This window comes from Drosophila pseudoobscura, chromosome 4 (assembly GCF_009870125.1).
Source record: "Drosophila pseudoobscura strain MV-25-SWS-2005 chromosome 4, UCI_Dpse_MV25, whole genome shotgun sequence".
Taxonomy (NCBI): domain Eukaryota; kingdom Metazoa; phylum Arthropoda; class Insecta; order Diptera; family Drosophilidae; genus Drosophila; species Drosophila pseudoobscura.
Window position 1 is genome coordinate 26,890,474 of NC_046681.1, and position 21,270 is coordinate 26,911,743.

At 48.5% G+C, this 21,270-nt stretch overlaps 1 protein-coding gene across 1 annotated transcript in view; it reads left to right on the forward strand.

Moving 5' to 3' along the window:
* The first annotated feature begins 3,370 nt into the window (after nucleotides 1–3,370).
* ds (dachsous cadherin-related 1) overlaps nucleotides 3,371–21,270 on the forward strand; it is a 75,405-nt gene continuing 57,505 nt past the window's right edge. Inside the window, exons 1-2 of the mRNA XM_002132817.3 lie at nucleotides 3,371–4,335; nucleotides 11,802–13,745. Coding sequence (XP_002132853.2) covers nucleotides 11,865–13,745 — 1,881 coding nt within the window. The 5' untranslated portion in view covers nucleotides 3,371–4,335; nucleotides 11,802–11,864. The remainder of the gene's footprint in view (nucleotides 4,336–11,801; nucleotides 13,746–21,270) is intronic.

The window sequence follows — 21,270 nt, forward strand, 5'->3', positions numbered from 1 at the left end:
TCTCAATGTGCAAGAAAATACTGGAAAATGATGGATAAATAATATCAATTATGAATCTTTTTTGGAAATAATAGAAATTGAATAATAGATGGAAATATTTGGTCGGAAGGGATACATCAATTAAATCATTGAAGATAATACATTGAATGGACTTACCGATCGAAGAAAGTTCTTGACGACCCATGGTAATAGGAGAGGTCTGTATAAAATATAGAAAAATATATTAGATAGAAATACAGTTAAATACAAAAATATAAAAATAATATATATAAATATAATAAATAAATAAATAAGAAATAAATGTTTTAAAATTGTACTACTAAAAATAGATACAAGAAAGCTCTGATTAAGACTCTAAAAACAATCTAAATATATTTGTATAAATGATTCCATATGATATGCGAACCCTGTAGCACCCTGTAATCGTTTAGTAAAGTAAGGCCCACCCCGGGAAAGGGTATTGGAAAAACAAGAGCCGAGCCGAGACGAGAGACCAAGGCGCGCCTGCCGAGCAATCGAGAGAGAGAGAGAGAGAGAGCGCGAGAGCAGAGCCTGGATGCATTGAATGCCGTGGCATGGATGCGGATGGAGGATGCTGTATGGAGGCAAGAAGGCAAGGAGCCTTTGCCAAAGAGCCAGAGAGCGATCCGCAGACGAGCCACAGCAACATGTGGCTAAACAACAATTTATGATGTTGCCGCTGACAGGCGAATGTTGTTTGCAGTTGTTGATGATGACGATTCCAAGGATGATGACGACAACAGCAACAGCAACAGCAACAACAACGACAATGTGGCTGGCTATTGATTTGAAGGCCCAACCCCAGCCCAGGCCCCAGCCCAAGCCCCAGCCCCAGCCCCAGCCCAGGCCCTGCCTCTCTGCCTCGGTTGGAGGCTAGAGATGATGTTCTGGGGCCTATGTAACTTTGCATATTACTCGCATGATGGATTCCGATTCGCTTCGTTTTGTCGTTTTTGTGTGTGGGCCCGCGACATGCCGATCGTCGGATCGAACGTTCAACATTCTTCTGAGATCGGAGACCGGAGGAGGGGGCTCCAAAATGTTGACAAAGCAGGAAGCAGCTGGAGATGGAGATGGGAATTGATCGATTGATCCGAGGGCACTACCATTCCATCTCTCTCTCTCTCTAAGCGAGTGCCAAATTTCAATAGCTGCTGCAAATTATTCTTCATCTGCATCTCGGCATCTCCGCATCTCTGTATCTTTGTATCTCTGTATCTCTGCACTCAACGCAAACATAAATCCATCAGGCTCCATCCATTCAGAGCCCCAGTCGAAGCCCCAGTCGATGCTCAATTGTGTCCATTGCCATTAACTGATTTGCAAGCAGCGGGCGGGCCTGCAACGAGTCCAAGTCCAAGTCTGTCTCGGGCTCGGGCTCTGGTTCTGGGTCTGCGTGTGGGTGGCGGCTCTAGCCAAGATCTATGATCGCTTAAAGCTGTGGGGCAGGGACAGGGACACACATTGAGATACATTTGTGCCGGGGTGCTGCTCTCTGGGGCTCTTTCAAGTGCCTGTCAAGATCGTTGTTGCCGGTTTGCTGGTTTGCCGTTGGCCTTAGCTCATTTCACATTTCATTTCAAAAGTGGCAAATGCAAGCCGACAGCTAAGCGACGTCATTTACAGTTTTGACAAGCGGCGAATGACCAAATGGTCGCTCCATTGTGTCTGCCACCAGCACCAGCACCAGCTCCAGCCACCTCCCTCGCCCTTGCCACTCCACTGGCTCATTGAGTGCCACCAGTGCCACCAACGTGCATTCCCACTAAACGAGGCTGGAACAACAAGTGAGAATGAGATCTTGTATTGGGGGAGATCTAATTCGAATGGGGGATACCTCCTGAAGAGGGTTTTCTGGGGTTTATTGAGAGAGATCTTGGGGACTCCACTTCGTAGAGTATCCATGAGTCCATAGGTGTCTTTTTTACGCCGTAAAGTGGTCCCCATTGAGCTGATTTTGGGAGTAAACGAGGATAACAGATATATCCATCACCCAAGCACTATATCTGCCAAAATGCGGCGCCCTTCAGGGCTTTTCTCATTGGAAAAGAAGGGAAATACGTCTTATTTTATAGGAAAAAGATCATTGCTGCACATCTCATAGCCATCGAGTCCCTATATCGATCCTGGACAGGCAGAAACGAGCAATAGAAGCCTTCCTTTGACAGCACCCTCCATCATACCCCAAAATACCTTTCCCAACAGATCAGTACAGGGTAGCCCTCTCTCTCTCTCTGAGAGCAGAGATGGGGAGCTGGGGACCTGGGGGACCTGGGGGAGCTGGGCAGCTGTGTGGCAGAGGCACACGGCACGCACTTTTCGTGTACGTTTCCCAGACAAATTGCAGAATTTGCGAATGCTTGAGAGTTCTCGGGAATTGGAATCGGAATCGGAATCTGCTCTATGGGATCTCTATGGTGGTCCTCCACTGTTGTTGCTTTTTGTGGCTAGTGCAACTTTTAGCCGTGCGGCGCCAAATGTGCAACTTACGCAACATTTTGCATTGTTTGGGGCCACGCAACATTGTTGCAGAGCAGGGGTAGGGGGTAGGGGGGTCCCCAAGGGGTAGGCCTAATTTCGGGCACCCGAAAACAATGGGAAGCAGCATGGAGCAGGGAGCAGGGGCAGGAGGCAGCAGGCAGGAGGCAGGAGGCTGGCTTTCGGGTGGTGGGGTGCCGGGGTGGCGGGGGGGGCAACATACCAAACACTCAACGCCAAAGCGCACTCCACAGGCCACTTCAATGCACTCACACGGGGGGTAGGGGTAAGGGGTAAGGGGGCAGGGGGGCATAGTGGCAGTGGCAGCAGCAACAACAACTTGGCACACAGGTGAGCATCGCCGGAGAACCGGTTTATGCTCTCACCTGAGAGAGCAGCATGTTTGGAGAGCAGTCTCCCGCTCTCTGTCTCTCTCTCTGTCTCTCTCTCTTTTTGTTGCAGCTAATTTACATGCCACAACTGGACCCGAGTCGAGGCGTTGGGTGCATGGCTGGATCTCGGCTTGAATGCTTTTATGGCCAAAGCCACAGCCAAAACCAGGCAGGCTCTCTCTCTCTCCCATAGGGAAAGAGAGAGACATTCGTTGAAGCCTCTCTCTGGCTAATTGTGGACCTGTCGTCGATTCTTTTTTGTGTATTGTGTGTGCACCTTTTAAAATTCTTGTCTTGTTCTCGTTGCAGCATTGGCTGCCGCCGCTGCGGCTTCTAGGGAGGGGAATGGACCAGAAGACCATGCTGTGGCTGTGGCTGTGGCTCTCTTCTCCAGGAAACCGACCAAACCACTCTGGTGGAGAGAGAGAGCGAGAGAGAGAGGCTGACGCTCGCCACCACGCGGCATTCTCGGGCACAGGTGAGCCACAGGTGAGGTGGATTCGACGAGTGGTGGGTGAGAGCCTGCTCTGTGCCGTGTCTCCTTTAAGCCAGCGCTGGCTCTCTTCAGTCTGTCGTGTGTTTTCGTCGCTGAAACATTGGAGAATTGCTGCGCGCGGACCCCCAGAGCAACGAGTCTCGTGTCGCCGCCGTCGGACAAAAACGGATCGAAACGAATATCGAATCGGAATCGGAATCGCCGTGCCATCGGCACACCAACAAAAAGATATCCAAGAATCAAGTGAAGTGCAGACAAATCTTAAAAATTGCCAAGAAGAAGAAGAATAAAAAGTGTGTGTTTTTTTGCCCCCCCCTGATAAAGGTGCCCCCCGCCCGCCCGACCCCTTTAATAGTGGATCGCACCCTTTGCTCCATTTGTCGCCGCGTTTTTTCTCCGTTTGTTTTCGTCGCCTTCGCCGTCGCCGTCGCCGCGGTTCTTCCTCTTCTTTTCGGTTTTCTGTTTTTCGCCGCAAAAATGTAAAATCGCCCTCGAACGATGGAAATCTACGCGAAAAGTCGCTGAAAATCGAAGACAAATCGAAATTTTAATTCAGTTTTCCAAAACGCACACGAAAATAATACTAAAAGAAAACAACAAAAAGTAAGAAGAAGAAAAAGAGTAAAAGGCGAATAAAAAATACAACAAAAAAGAAAGAAAAAAAATAAGAGAAAAAGAAAAAGAAAGAAATATTGTTCAACAAGTCAAACGAGTTCTTTTTGGCTTGCTTTGGCCGTGTGGCACAAACAACAACAACAACAACGACAACAACGCGACTCCAACATTGTGTGGTGTGGTGGCAGTGGCAGAGGCAGAGGCAGCGGCAGAGGCAGCTCTGCAATTGTTGGTGTATTTGCGCCTTTGGTGAAAAATATTGGCAGCACCAGCAGCGCCCCTCCAACCCCCCCACCCCCCTCTAGGAGGAGGCAACAGAGGCCATCGCAAAATGTAAGAGAAAACCGAGAAGAGATGAAAAGTCCCACAACAGCAGCCAAAGAAACAGTTAGCGGGAAAAGTGAGGCGAAAAAGAGTTTCGGGAGAGATCCTCCTCCTCCAGGCCCAAAGGAAAAGCCAATTAGAAGAAGATCTGGGGGGGATTCAGGAGAAGAAAGGGTAGGGAAAGTCCAGGACGGAGACAGGGAGCAGTGAGAGTGAGGGACTAGAGTTGGAAGAAAGAGCAAAGAGTGAGTGGGAAAAGAGAAGCAAAGAAAAACACTCTACACTCCTCCACTTGTGCCTGCTACCAATTCGGATTCTTCTCCTCCTTCTACCGCTTTGTATTCCGTTTTTTTGTGCCGCTGTTCGAGTTTTCCCTCTCCCCTCCAACGCTTGGGAAAAATGTGTGGAAAAACAAATAGAGTTTGGTGTTCGATTCTACCTGTTTTACACCGATCCAAGCCGAACCCAACCGAGCCGATTCATGCGATGGATTGTTCCTTCGATCTGTAATCTTTCTCTCTGTCCCTCTCTCTCTCCGTCTCCCTTTTGCCCTCTTTCGATGGGGAGCGAAACGTGCAGCGAATAGGAAAAGTGTCGCCCAACTGTGATTCCTGGAAAAACTCCCTAACCGCCGCTATGGAAACCGAGAAAATTCTCAAATAAAAACTAAAGACACACGAAACTATTTTATAATTGACATTCGACGTGGAGAGGAAGTGCCGGGCGTGCTCGGGATTTCTAATGCCATTCCAATTAAGTGCAACGCCTGGCCATTAAATTATTACAAAACCCTGGGCCTGGCCCAAATCTGGGTGTTCTCCAAGGGGTTCGGGGGTTCGGGAGAGTGCGGAGTGGGTTTATTCAATTCTCGTGCTGCTAAAAGCCAAAAAAGTCGAGCGCTAGGTTCTGGAATGACTGCGTTTTTATGACCCTTAATTTACACTTCCTTCTGGAGAATACACTGCCGAAAAAACCACTATTTTAATGTTGAAAAATTTTCAAAAAATTATTCGAACAAAGGGCAGTATTTTAAGAAGTTTTTGGGTCTAGTTTTTGGTAAATATAATTTAATTGTGTGTGATATAGCATTCGGAATATACGTGTATTTAAAGATTACTTTTTGGTAGATTATTTCCATAATTTAGGTTCTTGGAAAGGCCTTCAAATTAGGAATTTCCTATGAAATGTTTAAATTTGGAAGACATTTAATTTCTTAGAAGAGTTTTTCAAACATTTAGGGATTATTCAAAATTACTTTTAATTGTAGAAACATTTATTCGTCTTATTTGATTTTTTTCTTGCATAACTTTAAATTATTAAATGGATATATTTCCCAGAATTTATTCAGAAATTAATTTAAATATTCATTAAATATGTGCAGCGGAAAAATGTTCAAAAAATTGATAATTAGGCCACTAAAACCGGAACAAAAAGTGATCAAATTTTAACAAAAAATTGTATTTATTGAAAAGATTCTGAAATCAGTATTTAAGGCGCTAAACTGTCAGTATTTCTACTAAGATCTACTAATAATTCCACAGCACGTAGTCTTATAACGTTTTTCTTGAAAAATGTATCCTAAAAATGTCCATTAAATGAAATTAAATGAAAATTCCCTCCAACAAGTATTAAAATGTTTTCTGAGAACAGTTTTCCATCAAAAATAACACAAATTTTTGAATTCCCGCACCCATTTCTGGGGCACAAATACAGTCTGTAGTTTTTATTTTCTCCCAGTGTATTCCGAGCCCTCTCTAATGGGCAGGCAAAACAAAAGATCTCTCGCGGGTTTAAAGTTGAAGGCGGCCTTCCACCAAAGGCTGTGTTTTTTCTCGAGAGAGAGAGAGGAGCATCCGATGCAGGCAGAGGCAGAGGCAGAGGCAGAGGCAAAGGCGAACAGAATATAATTTTCATTTCCCATTTTCTGGTTCTCTTTTGCTCTCCCTCTCTCCCCGTCTATTTGCTTTATCAGGCCTGAACTAACGGCAGAATGTGTATCCGTGTGTGTGTGTGTTTGTGTGTGTGCGGCAGTCGTTTTATCTTTTCATGCGGCGGCGGCTGCAGCGGCAGGTGTTGCAGGTGGTCGAAAGGTGCGGGTGATAGGCTGCTGGGAAATGGGAAATGGGAAAGACGAAAGACTGAGGCAAAACGGACTTGCAAAACGCAGTTTAATGCGCTTTAAATTGCTCCAGTCTCGCGATCCGCGATCTGCCCCCTCTCCCCTCCCTCTCGTGCTCCACCTTGCCACCACACACACACACACACGGTGGAGCACTAATTGCTGCAATGCTTAGCGCTATACAAACAAAGATTACGCTTTAATCTATTTTCGCCACAAACAAACACACGGGAGGGGGGAGCGGGGAGGGGGAGGGGGGCCCAGACCACACACACAGTCGAGAGGCAGGCCATGGACATGGCCAAGAAAATTACATTAGACGTGGCCCCGAGAGGAGAGCACACGCACCTGTTGCTGCCGCTGCCGCTGTGGCACCTCCACCCGATCCCCCGATCCCCCGCTCCACCGATCCGCGGCTCGCTAATTTCTTTGTTGAGCCTCATGCAATGTGGCACTCGGCGGACACCGAGTCGAGTGTGTGCCACGCCGTGATTAGCCCGGGAATATGTTCATCCATTCGGGGGGGATGTGCACACAAGTGTCTTCATCGGTGAGGGAATGGAACAGGTTGCAGGTTGCCCCCCGTCCCCCCCGTTCCACCGTCCCCCGCTCGACTCCCATCTCGTGCCAAATAGGCATAAATATTTCCGCTGAAACAATAAACAAACTTAATTCGAGCATCTTGTGGATGCCAATCTCGGATTCCGATTTGTTTTATGGCCCCCACATGTGCCACGCTCTTGCCACGGCTCCGCTCCGATCGGCAGCAACATCATCATCGAACATCAAACGGCGATTAAACTGGGAATGTCATCAATCAGAGGCAGGGATCTACAGCCTCCAAACTAGGCTAAGCAGATGGCTCGGGAGTAGGCTTAATGGCCCAGAGCCCACCGCTCGTTCGATTCGATAAGCGCCAACGGAACGTTCTACATTTCGGGGCTCGAAATCGGATTCGGATCGAGAAATATCTGTGTTTTACGACACCCAGAAGGGGGATGGTCTCGCTGGGTTAATGAACCTCACGGATACCCAGCAGATCGCGAGGGAGCGCTCCCTCGCGGATTAGCATTAGGCGTTGTGGCTTGGCTCTTAATGGCGGCCATAAAACGCGCCAAACAATGGCCAAAAATACACTCGGCCATGACAATTATTGCTAAATGCTTTCGGCTACCCAAAACCCAAGACACGGGTCGGTCTTTGAGCCGCAGAGGCTTCCGGTCTGGCATCTGGCATCTGGTATCTATTAATATCCCGTAATTGCGGCAGATCCACAGCCCACAGCACCGCCGCACAGCACGAGAAGTGGGGGATGAGCACAGGTGTCAGAAGGTGTCTTCAAGAGGCAGAGTCTTTAGCTGCAAATGAAGTTGCAATCAAAGCGATACCCTAGCACGGGGGGTAGTCCTACTTTTAAGCAGCTCTTTAGGCGTTTCCAGGCCTAAAACACTTGGAAAATAGAGAGATATCTGGCTAGACAACCGAGGGGCACTGCCGCATGTCCAGCGATAGGTAAAGGAAGAAACAGAGTCTGAAATCGGCCTTAAATGAGGGAATCTTCAAGATACAAAAAATAAGCCATGATCTTTCATTAAGGAAAGTCCCTCAAGGAATATCCCTCTTTTATCACAAGAATCCTCCTTAATAAGGGTATTCCACACTTCGTTTTCCGAGAACCCATCTTCCCGGTCCATTTCTGGTTATTCCCGGCAATCTCTAACGTGAGCGTATTTCATATTTCTCCTCCCCTGGGGACCTCCTTCCTCCTCTCTGAAGGATGTGGATGTGCTGTCGTGGCAAAGCGATAAGATATGAAGTACACAACATCTCGTCTCTGTCGCTGTCGCTGTCGCTGTGGATGTCTCCCCAGTCTCCCCTGTCTACCCTGTCGCCCCTGTCTCCCCTGTCCCCCCCGTCTCTCTCTCTCTGTCTCCGACACTTGTCAGACGGCGCTAATTAGCTCTCATTATGCCAGAATATGGCATCTCCCCGCCCCCGCCCCCCATTTAGGGAGTGTCCCTGGCAGCCCTTGAAAGTGAAAACCGCTTGGAAAATTCCAAAATGCAATTGAAATGGAAACCGATTTCGAAATGGAAACCCCTCTGGTTGTTGTTGTTGATTTTAACACCTCTGTCCGGCTTTTCACTTGCATTTTCGCACTTTTCCTAACGGAAAAATCTCTCGTGCTGGCTTCACGCTTTCCCGATCGCCCGTCCAAGCATGCCGTGCCCCCCTCCCCCCCGCCCCCCACCACTCGTCTGGGGGCTTTATTTGCATCTAAATTGGATGCCGATTAATATGCAAACAATTAAAGTTTCGCCGTTTATGTGTCGGACAATTAGAAAGTCATTAGAAGTAACTTATTACCGACTGTATTTGTATCTGTATCTGGCAGTAGTCGTCTCTCCGTTGTTGTTGCTGTCTTGCAGTTTTCATAAATTACTCAACATTTAATTAAACACGCTCTAAAGCGTCTAAAGCGTCTACTTACCACCTACTTAGCCTCTTAGCCTCTGGTTTTAGACAACAATTTTGCATAATTCGCAATTAAATCACGAGGCGGGAGCCACGGCCAACAACAACAACAACAACAACAACAACAACAACAGTGGAAAACGAGTTGATTTCGTCGCGTTTTTAATTGTTCAACAACTCGTAGAATATCTCTCGTCTACATGTGTAATGTGCATGTTAATGAGAGTCTCCTTGTCTCTCCCTGTCTCTCCCTCTCTCTCCTTGTCTCTCCCTGTCACCCCCTCTCTCTCGCTCTCCTTCGATGCGGCTGGGCAAAACACTTCTTCCGGCTATTGGCCACTGAATGTTCACTGGCTCTGGCTCTGGCTCTGTCTCTATATCTGGCTCTCTGTCTCTGCGAAAAGTCATGCTCTACTTTTGCCTCCTGTCGCTCCATGCCGCACTGTGCCTCTTCTTTTTGCCTCAAAATTGGTGCATAAACCCGAAATGGGTATAAAGTATGAGTATTTGCCTGCCAGCGGGAGAAATGATGAATGTCTAAAGAGATGACAGCGTGACACGAGATGGAGAGTGATGCGCAGTCGCTCCTTTGGGATCACAGTTCCCTGAATGATCTCCTCACAGAAGAGTCCACTGAATACATTCCTCTTTAAGGTCCCTTCGAAGCAGAAAGAAGAACTGTTGTCCTTCAAGGGTCGATCCACTCAAGAGTCTCCTCTAGAAGCGATTGTTCTTTTGCTCTGCTCTTTAGAGCCTCTTGGGTGCTGATATACTGATCCGATTAATCTCAGGAGGCTGTCATTGATTCCCATTGATCATTCTGTTCCTCTGATCCACAGGATCCTCTGTGAGGATCTCTCGTTGTTGGGTTTCTAACAGCAATCCCTCGTTCAAGAGTAACTCCTTCCCAGAATGATCTCCAATCGTGTCACGCTATCCTTTCGGACCTTGAAGCTTCTCTCACGAGTGCCTCTTACATCTCTCCCTCTCTCTCTCTCTCTCTCTCTATCTCACATTCTCTCGAGAGATACTAATTAGTTGCGCTGTTAAGTTTACGCTGTTATTGTTATGATTCTGCTACGTTTTCATACCATTCTCCCATTCCCTTCTCCTCCTCCTGCCCTCTCTCTCTCTCTCTCTCTCTGTCTCTCTCTGGGACTGCCTCTCCATTGGAGACCCCATCCAATGGGGTTTTGGGGCATTTGTTGTGGCCTTTATTTGCTATTAACTAGATTTTATTGATGCCGCTCTGTTTTTTTCACTGTTTTTTCAGTGTTTTTTTTTTTGTGGCTTTGGTTTTTACGATCTTTTGTGCGCTCGTAAAAGCGCAAACGAAACAACGAACCAACGAAATATTCTCCCGGGAAAAGCATAATTTTTAATGTTCCTGGGATATGGGAATCGCATTCGGCGTGGAGCTGCTGCCAAACGAACTGGAACTACAAATATAATTACAACTTTGTCATTCGATATTAGATGCCGCCAGAGTGCACAGCCGCGAGGGGAGAGGGGGAGGGGCAGGGGCAGGGGCAACCCATTCCAAGTGGCATTTCCATCTCACATCTCAGGTGCAGCCACACGCAAGGCGACCGCCAGCTGGCACTCAAATCAGAATCAGAATCTGACTCTGCCACCTGTCCATCCGTCCAGAGAGAGCTGTGCGGCGCCTCTTGGGGCACCATGGGCTTTGCTTTCTAATGTGTTTGGGTATTAGCAGTTCATCTAAACTTATGACAACTGCAAATCAAACTGACGTTTCCGCAACAGCGGCTCACAGCTCACACGATCCATCCCATCCGTCCATCCCGCCTCTCGGGGGCAATTTGCGTACAGATCCAGCGTTTCGGAGGAGCGCTTCCAGTGCAGTTTATTAGATGGAGGAAGGGACTTCTGCCTCGGCCGGCGATCATTATAAAGTTATTAGAGGCGCCTCCAATGGGGCAGCAGGCGGCATTTCACAAAAGGCGCCTGCTCTGCTCTCTCTCTCTCTCTCTCTCTCTCTGTCGCTGGCATTTCTGTCAATCATTGAATGAGTGAATGTCCCGCTTCATTAATTCAATTTTAATTGCTTCAAGCATTCAGGATCATCTCAAAAGGGAGGGAGATAGAGGGAAGGGAGGGGAAGATCTCTATCTCTCATCACGAATGAAATTTCCAAAATAATTCATAATTTTACGACCTTCTTTTTCCCTTTTTTTGTTCTTTTTTTTGCTTATCGCGCGAGAAAAATCTAAAACGAAAATTGCAGTAGAAACACACACACACACACACACACACACACACAGAAAAAGTGTTAGTCATGGTCTTGTTAACTAAATTGTTGGCCACGAATTGCTCTGCCGCCACATGGCTTGGCATCGCATTAGGCCCCAAAAGTTTTTGGTCAACAAAAGGCCATTCCCTCTTCAGAAATTGTTTGTTCGATTTCCCTGTGTGTGTGTATCTGTGTATCTCACAAAACCAGAACTCCAGAACTCCAGAACTCCAGAACTGAGACCCTTTTAGCCTTTGAACCTTTCGCACGCACTCAGGTAGAATCGACTCTCGTTCGAGTCTCGTTCGAGTCTCGTTCCACTTCCCCTCTCCTTTGTCCCATCTGTGGGCCGCCGTCTATTAGCATTTCAAATGGCATCCAAATGGCCATCGCGCGTCATCGCCAAATGGATGTGGCAAGGGAAATGGATGTGGAAATGCCTCCACAATGCGTAAGCTTCCATCATCCATCCGGCGGGGGGGGAGGGGGGGTCTAAGCGGCGCGACTTACAGCCAGTTATCAGTCTATTAGTTCTTTGGGGCCTTCGGGGGGCCCTCGTGGGCGGCCCTCGATTTATATTTGTCAACGTAATCCCCTTTCTCACTGGTGTCTCTCTTCTCTTTGCAGCTTTCTCAATGGAAACGGTGGAACGAGGCAACCAGAGCCAGGCGGCAGCATCCGAGTAGCGCCATGAAGGCACCAGCGTTGGCATCCACAGCGATGCAGCAGCAGAGATCTGCGAACAGAAACCAAACCACAACGACAGAAGCCACAGGGCAACGCCACGCGAGGGTCAGCGCCCCCTCGAAGGACTACACAATGTTCCACCGATGCCGGAGACGCTTCTCCATGTTAAACCTCCTCCTGCTGCTCCTGGTGGGAGCCGCACAGGCGGCATCCAGCGACAAGGAGCGGGAGCGCAAGCTGGAGGTCTTTGAGGGCGTGCCCGTGGACCATCAGATCGGCTACATCGGGGACTTTGACGGCATCGACAGCGGCCCGCCGTACATCATTGTGGCGGAGGCGGGCGTGGAGACGGACCTGGCCATAGACCGGACCACGGGGGAGATCCGCACGAAGGTGAGGCTGGACAGGGAGACGCGGGCCTCCTACAGCCTGGTGGCCATTCCCCTGAGCGGACTCAACGTACGCGTGGTGGTCACCGTCAAGGACGAGAACGACAACGCCCCGACCTTTCCGCAGCCCGCGATGCACATCGAGTTCCCGGAGAACACGCCGCGGGAGGTGAAGCGGACCCTGCTGCCCGCGAGGGACCTCGACCTGGAGCCCTACAACACGCAGCGGTACAACATTGTGTCCGGCAACGTGAACGACGCCTTCCGGCTCTCCTCGCACAGGGAGCGGGACGGGGTGCTCTACCTGGACCTGCAGATCAGCGGCTTCCTCGACCGGGAGACCACGCCGGGCTACAGCCTCCTCATCGAGGCCCTGGACGGAGGCACGCCGCCCCTGCGGGGCCTCCTGACCGTGAACATCACCATCCAGGACGTGAACGACAACCAGCCGATCTTCAATCAGAGCCGATACTTCGCCACCGTCCCGGAGAACGCCACGGTGGGCACGAGTGTCCTGCAGGTGTACGCCTCCGACACGGACGCCGAGGAGAACGGCCTCGTGGAGTACGCCATCAACCGGCGGCAGAGCGACAAGGAGCAGATGTTCCGCATCGACCCCCAGACGGGGGCGATCTTCATCAACAAGGCCCTGGACTTTGAGACCAAGGAGCTGCACGAGCTCGTCGTGGTGGCCAAGGACCACGGCGAACAGCCGCTGGAGACGACGGCCTTCGTGTCCATCCGAGTGACGGACGTGAACGACAACCAGCCGACGATCAACGTGATCTTCCTCAGCGACGACGCCTCGCCCAAGATCTCGGAGTCGGCCCAGCCCGGGGAGTTTGTGGCACGCATCTCGGTGCACGACCCGGACTCGAAGACGGAGTACGCGAACGTAAACGTCTCGCTGAACGGCGGCGAGGGGCACTTCGCCCTGACGACGCGCGACAGCAGCATCTACCTGGTGATCGTGAATCTGCCGCTGGACCGCGAGTCGACCTCCAACTACACCCTCAGTGTGGTGGCCACCGACAAGGGCACGCCGCCGCTGCACGCCTCCAAGTCGATCTTCCTGCGCATCACGGACGTCAACGACAACCCGCCGGAGTTCGAGCAGGAGCTCTACCACGCCAATGTCATGGAGGTGGCCGATCCGGGCACCTCGGTGCTCCAGGTCCTCGCCCACGACCGCGACGAGGGCCTCAACTCCGTGCTGAGCTACGCCCTGGCCGAGACCCCCGAGACGCACGCCCAGTGGTTCCAGATCGACCCGCAGACGGGCCTGATCACCACCCGATCGCACATCGACTGCGAGACGGAGCCGGTGCCCCAGCTGACGGTGATCGCCAGGGACGGGGGCCAGCCGCCGCTCTCCTCGACGGCCACCGTCCTCGTCACCATCCACGATGTCAACGACAACGAGCCGATCTTCGATCAGAGCTTCTACAACGTCTCCGTGGCCGAGAACGAGCCCGTCGGCAGGTGCATACTCAAGGTGAGTCATTAGCCCAGTCCGCCCGGACTTGAGCGGACGCTAGATCCGTGTTTTCCCTCGTTCCCCCCTTCTGAATTGTGACCCACTTTCGTCAGCGGGTCATTAAAGCGTTTGTCTCGCCAACCAACTGCCTCGAATCTATGCAACGAGCGTCGCTTATGGATTTTCCACGTACTTCAAACTCGAAACTCCCGACTCCCCAAACTCCCCAAACTCCGAGCTCCACAAACTAATCTCATGCATCAATTACCCGCTCCCCAGATCCATCCACAGTCGCAGATCAGTCAGACATCGACATCAGGCCTTTAGACATCAGACATCAGACAGCAGCCATCAGGCAGCGGCAGCGGCAGCATTGCTTTAAGATCCGTAGGGAATCGTGTGTAGTGGAGCGGGGGCACAGGCCGTCAGGCGGTGCATGCCACGAGTTTGGGTCTACTCTATAATGAGGGTATGTGGCATTTGGCATGGAGCTTAGAGGAGCAAAGTGATAATTGGAATGCTTCTAAGGGGGGTCTGTGGGTTCCATTGAGTGTTTGGAAGAGTTTTCTTTATGATCCGATCTATAACTTATCTTGGGATAGATTCTGATCACGGAAATGGCTCATATTTAAGGAAAATTCCCACAATTTCCATCAATTTTATCGGTTATAGAGGGGCTATGGCAGCTTCACTGGATATCTGCTGATTCTCTGATTCCTCATTCATTATTTTATGTCTAGGGATCGCTTTAACGCCCGCAACGACTCTAGGGCCTAGAGCATCCCTCCTTCGCGGTGAGGCCAACTCTCCAGGGTTCCCTTCCTTTTCTTGTTAACTTCTTTTCGGGGGCCTACGAACAGCACACGAAATTCCAAGCAGTTCCCGTTTCTGACGTTCCTCATCCGCACCCCGAGAGCAATGCAGGCTTTGCCCCTCCTCCGCGCTCCTCCCCGCTCCTCCCCTCTCCACCCCTCTCCCTCTTTTGTAGTGTAATCCATTCATCATCGGGTAATTACATTTTTATAACATTTTTCTTCGCTCACAAAAAACAAAATAGGCAGCCCCCAAACCCCAAAAACCCCGAAAAAAAAAGATACATAGATACAAAATACAGCAACAAATGCAACGTCCAGAGACGGGAGAGACGCGAGAGACGCGAGAGACGGCAGAGACCGAGAGACCCAGAGACGAGGCCTAAAACCGCGTTTCTAGCGCTTAACGAAGGCATTTTGTTCGGCTTTCTGTCTGTGGCTGTGTCTCTGCCTCTGCCTCTGCCTCTGCCTCTGCCACAACCTCCGCTTCTTCTGCCTCCACTGTCTCTGCTATCACACACACACACTCACACACACACACACACACACACACAGACTTCAGCCGTCGACAAGATTTTTGTTCAGACTATCAAATGTGACCTCTCTTGTCTCTCAAGAGAAAAAAAACAACAAAACACAGACTGAAAAAAAAAATCTGAAATGAAAAAAGCGCCTGAAAATGTAGACGCGATTCCAAACTTCCCAGCAATTTAACAACAACAACAACAACAACACGAGTTTCAACTCAACGAAATGTTTACAATAAAAAACTTAACGGAACTTAACGAAGGGTGGGGGGGGGGGGAAGGGCATACCGAAGAAAGGAACATTATGCGCCTTGAAGGAGACATCGGCAGGGACTATTCGGTATGCAGATCTGTTCTGGAAGATGTTTCTAAGGGATCTCTTGGGGAAAACAATATCACGGACAGAATTCTGCTTAGATCTATCAAAGATACACAACATTATGGGAGTATCCAAAGGAATCAAGGCACAAAAAGATACGCAACAGATGAGCCATAAGAAGGAAGAAGGGTTTGGGGAGTGGAATAGTTGGAAGACAAATCAAGAGGACCTTTAGATAGATAGATAGATAGATAGATAGATAGATAGATAGATAGATGTATAGATAGATAGAGCAGAATGAAAGGCAAGTACTATGGATACCATGGAAGAAAGAGTGAAGGGATATACAGTGAAGACATGCAAGGAAGTACGACATATACATACAAATGGTTAAATTCGATGGAATAAACAAGAAAGAATATTGTCTTTATATTTTGTAACCCATTTATAGAAAAATGTGTCTTCCCCAAATCCGAGATCACTTTATAGCCAGACGGTAGACGACGCACACGGCGAAATTCGTTAAAAATTTTCCCAATAACTCGAGTTTTCACTTAATCTCTCTGTTTAAAATATATTGGAAAAGTACGAGTCTGCACCAAAGGGATTGGGTGGGTACCCTATGAAATCTATGAAATTTTATCTATGAAAAATCACAAGGATTGATGCATTTTTAAAGATTTTACGGGCTCTTAAACGGAAAAGTGATGAACATGTACTCGTATCCACATCTGATCGCCACTGTATGTATGTACATTCCATATTTCTATAAGATCTATAGGAAGAACAGGCCGAGAATTTAGAAAGGCTACAGAACGTTTAGGCCTACAGCTCTACAAATGAGCAGCATATCAGATCTTCCTGGACTTCCAGGACTAGAATTCTATCAAAATTCCTTAAATTTCCATATAAACTTATTCAAAATGTTAGATTTTTCCAAATATCCCCATTTAAAAGAAGAAAAACTATTCAAAACTGATTCTAGCAGAAATTTTGATAGTTTTTAGCCTTCAAAGACCTTCCGAAGAAGGGCAAATGAAAGCGGAAACATTCCCTTAGAATTTTCACACCAGAAAGCGGCACCATAAGAATAGCCATCCAGATTCCCTTCCGTAGCATATTGTAGCCCAGGCAAGATCCATCCCCTTTGAGCATTCCATTGGCGCACTCATTCTTAATCAATCAAATCGGATCGAAAGAAGTGCTAACTCCTTTCCTGCTGGTAATAATGTCCGATCTAATGGCACTCTCAGACGATAATTGTGGCCTGGCTGTCTGGCCCCCTCAACCCCTGCCCTGAGAGGCCTTAGGCCCCTGTCTTTGTAGATGATTTCCGCAAATCAAAGCCAAATCAAATCAAATCAAATCTCATCAAAAGCACAACAACGTGAGAGACATCAAATTAAGGGACAGAGATTCAGAGACAGAGATTCAGAGATAGAGATAGAGAGGGCGAGGGAGAGCGAACAATAAGCTGAAATAACAACGCCAATTCTGGGCAAACGAAGAGATGATTTGATTTGATGAAATCTGACAAAAAGTCACGTTTCCTTAATTACAATGGAGGAAAAGCAGATTTGGAATCGGAATAAACCACAAACGAAACAAAACGCATAATTGGCTCACGCAAAAATCACAGAAATAACAGAGAAACGGAGAGAAACACAGAGAAACAGAAAGCGAGATTCGAGACCCGAAAAGCAGAGGTTCCTCTAGAGAGAGAGAGAGAGAGCGAGAGAGCGATGTGTATTGAGAAAGAGACGGCACGACAGCTGGATGGATGGATAACCATCCATAGTAGGGGTCTCCTCCTCCCCCTCTCCCTCCCTCTCTTTGGGGGCTCTCAATAATCATAAAACTCGGACTGCGAGACCCTAAAAACTAAATTCGTATTCCCCCCCCTTGCCTGGGATCCCCCAGCCCCATATTGAAGCCAATCTGTGGTCGTGAAGACAATAAAAGACCCAAAAACCCAACCCAAACTCTAACCAAAAAAAAAAAAAAAGAAACCCGCAAAATCGTATCGGAATTTTGTATTAAAAAAAAAAAGAAAGAAAGAAAGAAAAAAGCAAGAAGCTCCCTGGGCAAAGGGCCATGGAATATTTTTTTTTTATGGGCTCGCAACTAAAGCAAATTAAAAACGAGAGTGGAGGGGGGGGAAGGGGGGGAGGGGCCAAAAAATGATTTCCAGAAACGGAATCACAGAATCACACACGAGACCGAGAATATGAGTCCTGGGGGGGAGTGGACGGCAGAACCAATAATTCTAAAAACAAAAGTCCGAAATAGTCGAACGGAATCGAAAAAGTTATCCCAAAAAGGTAGAGTGGGGAGAGGGGAGAGGGAGGGGGAGAGGACTCAGCCCTGAACTCCTTTTCGAGGGACCGAATATTTGCCAGTCGCTTGGAGTGAGAACCACGAATACTTCCCCAGCTGCTCGTCATTGTTTTGGCCAAGTTCTCGTCGGCCAAAAGGAATTTGCAATTATCGAACATAATTGCAAGAGACAAAGGTAGAGCACGAGAGAGGGAGAGAGAGAGAGAGAGAGACAGAGAGAGAGGTTTCTTTGGAAGAGGTTTCCCTTTTCTGCCGAAAGGAGTCTAAGATTATTGGGAGATTGGTGTTTCGGTTAAGGATACTCTTTCAGAGGCTACTTTTCAGCAAAACTCTGTAAGGTGATTCTTTATTTAAGCCTTGAAAGACCATCCTCTGCTCTCAGTCCTGAGATTTGTAATGTTTTTTGTCTAACATCCATTAAAGACCTTTAATTTGATCTGCTAGCAGCGCAGAAGAAAGAAAACGGAAGTATTAGATCGAATGTAAAACTCTTTTCAAAGGCAAAAATGATGTATTTTGTAGTAAGATCTTTTCTACATTCAATCTTCCAATTCTTTGCCAAATCTAAACCAAAAAAACTTGATCTTTCGTAAGGTATTTTTATGACTAAATCTAAATAAAATCCCAAAGGTTTCTATACCTATAATTGGGGCTCAAAAACTCCATAAAACTCAAACAAAAATATTTAATATTTTTGCACTCAAAAAAAGGGTTTTTATTACCCAAAATATTTTTGAAAAATCTGCATAAATTCAATAATTAATCTGCCTATTACTGTGTTACAAAAGATTTTACATATACGAAAAATTCAGGCCGGTCAGGCCTCCATTTAGCATAAGTACCCATAATCCCCCAGAGTATCTGAGGCCCTTTCTTCTGCTGGGCCCCTTTTTTTTTGTACATTTTGGCCACATTTTGTTACAATGATCTGTGGGCTCTTCCTCCTCTGCCAGGCCACACCTAGTTCTCCAGAGTTCTCTCTCTTTCTCTCTCTCTCTCGGTTCGGGCGGCCTCTGCTTTTGCCGCTGTATCATTTTCTAGCCTGGAAAGCGGAAATGCTATTTAATTAGAGGCGATCAAATGCCGCCATGCGACGACGACGAAGACGATGGACTGGGACTGCGGATGGGCAGAGGAATGGGCATGGAATGGGCATGGAATGGGGATCCAACATCTAATGGCTAACCAAATTACACTTTAATTCGGGCCAAGAAACAAAAGACTTGGGCAGCGAACTTGCGTCTAGAGACAAGGGGATTACTTCTCTCCCTGTCTCTCTCTCTCTCTGGGGAATTATTAAAATCTCATTATGCAAATTACAAACAGAAACAACAAAATGGTCCCCGAAAACTGCCCCTAAAATTAGTCTCCAGATCTATCCTCCCTCTCCCTCTCTCTTCAACCCATTTGGGGGCAGGGTGGCAGGGAGGGCGGCGCAACAGACAACATAATTTGCTCGTCGTGTGGTTGTTGTCATCTTAGATTTGTTGCTGCCTCGAATTGTGGTTGTTGTTGTTGTTGTTGTTGTTTCAGTTACACACTAAATTACAGGCAATTACATGAGGGAGATCACATCGAGAAAGAGGGAGAGCTAAGAGCAGGTAGAGAGAGAGCATAGAGAGTGCGAGGAAATGTGGGAAACTGCCGCTAGAGCCCCAGCCCCAGTCAGTGCCCCAGCCAGATGCTCCTCCATGGTGCAGTGCCACTCCACCCACTGGACTGACAAACAGATTGGCAGCACCACTTTTGGACTCCATTCGGAGTGCTGTTCGGAGTGCTGTTCGGAGTGGAATTAGTTGTTCTCTCCACTGTTGGGCTGTTGTGTTGTAATTTCGCATTGTTTGGTTTAATCTACGTAAATCTGCAAACTTTTCGGGCTGCCAGTGCTCCCACAATTACAATGATGATGGAGAGGTGCCCCCCTCCACCACCATATACCGCTGGGGGAGGGGGGTGGCAGGGGAACACGATCTGGCCATTTGGCTGCAAAGTTATGTGGTCCGCTCCGCTCCTCTAATGCCACAAATGCCACTCGCATACGCACACACACACACACACACACATACTTTGAACTGGTTTCAGTTGGAGGGTGCAAGTGGCAGGTTCCCCCCCCCCCCTTTCGCTCCCCCTTTTCGCTGATTGCGCGTATGCGGCGCTCAGTGTGCACCAATTTTTCTTTTTTCTTTTCTTTGTCTCTTTTTCTGCCATAAAATTCACTTTTTTCTAAACACAGAGCCATGGATGATGCCCTTTTGTGGACACTGGACACTGGGCTCTCCCTCTCTCTCTCTCAGTCTCTCTCTCTCTCTCTGGCTCTCTCTCTCCCTGCTCTCTCTCTCTCTCTGCCGTTTGTTGTACGCAACTTGTTTTGCACAATTTTAATTTTATAAACACCTTTAACGCATTTTTGTGCGCTCACATTCCATAAATGCCAGAGAGCGAGAGCGAGAGAGAGAGAGAGCACCGAGTGGAGAGACGGCGAAGAGAGCGACTCAAAACTCACCTCCAATTCGCCGCAAGGCGGATTCCGCTGGCAGCCCAGAGCCATTCAGTAATTTAGTCGCCGCCAAAGCGAAAATAGTTTCGCCTCTCTCTCGCTCTCTCTCTCGCTCGCTCTCGCATGCCCTCTCGCTCTGCGGCGAATTCATGTAGAAGACAAAATGGTTGGAAAATCATGGCGTAGCCGGTTTTTCGATTCCATTTCTTCTGCTTCTTCTTCTTTCGCTTCTATAACTCGCTCTCTCTGTCTCTCTCTAGCATCTCGCTCTCTCTCTCTCTCTCTACCCTTCCGTTTAGTTACTGTCTTAATATTTTAATTAAGTTGCAGCCGCCGCCGCGTCACACGACAACATAATTTTTGACACAATTTCCGCGCACGAAAATCGATCGATCCCTGAGATCCCCCCCCCCCCCGAGACGGGGACTCGCAGAGATAATCGCCATAACAAACACCCAAAGAGAGGCGGGCTTGGAGGCCACAAGGAAACCGCTAAGCGAACGACCAGACAGACCCGACAGACCCGACAGACCCGACCCCGAACCAAATACCCTAGAGCACTGATTCCAATCAAAACATCAATAAACCTTAACTGATAGCCACGGCCGGAGACACACAGCCGTTGCGGGGCAGAGCCGCTTTCGTTTTGCATGCGGGGCCTGGACCTGTGGCAGGATCCATCCAGATCCCCAGATACCGACATTCGGGCATCAAATGCGCATCAATTTGCGGGCCCAACGCGACAACAGGCCGGACACGCGTGCAACATTGTGGAGGCCATGCCCATGCCCAGGCCCAGGCCCAGGTCCAGGTCCGCTTCCAAGTCGATGCCTCCTCTGTGGCCATATTTAGTAAATACCGCTTCTGTGGCTGCCTTTAAACGTGCAATTAAAGCGCACACACAGCCAAAGAGAGAGACAGAGAGGGACAGAGAGAGAGAGAGTAAAAGAGAGAGAGATGGGTGGATAGCAGGGATATGAAATGCTCAACGCGCGCGCACACATCACAACAACCCGAGGGCATTGGCTACTGCATTTGCATAGCCGCCGCC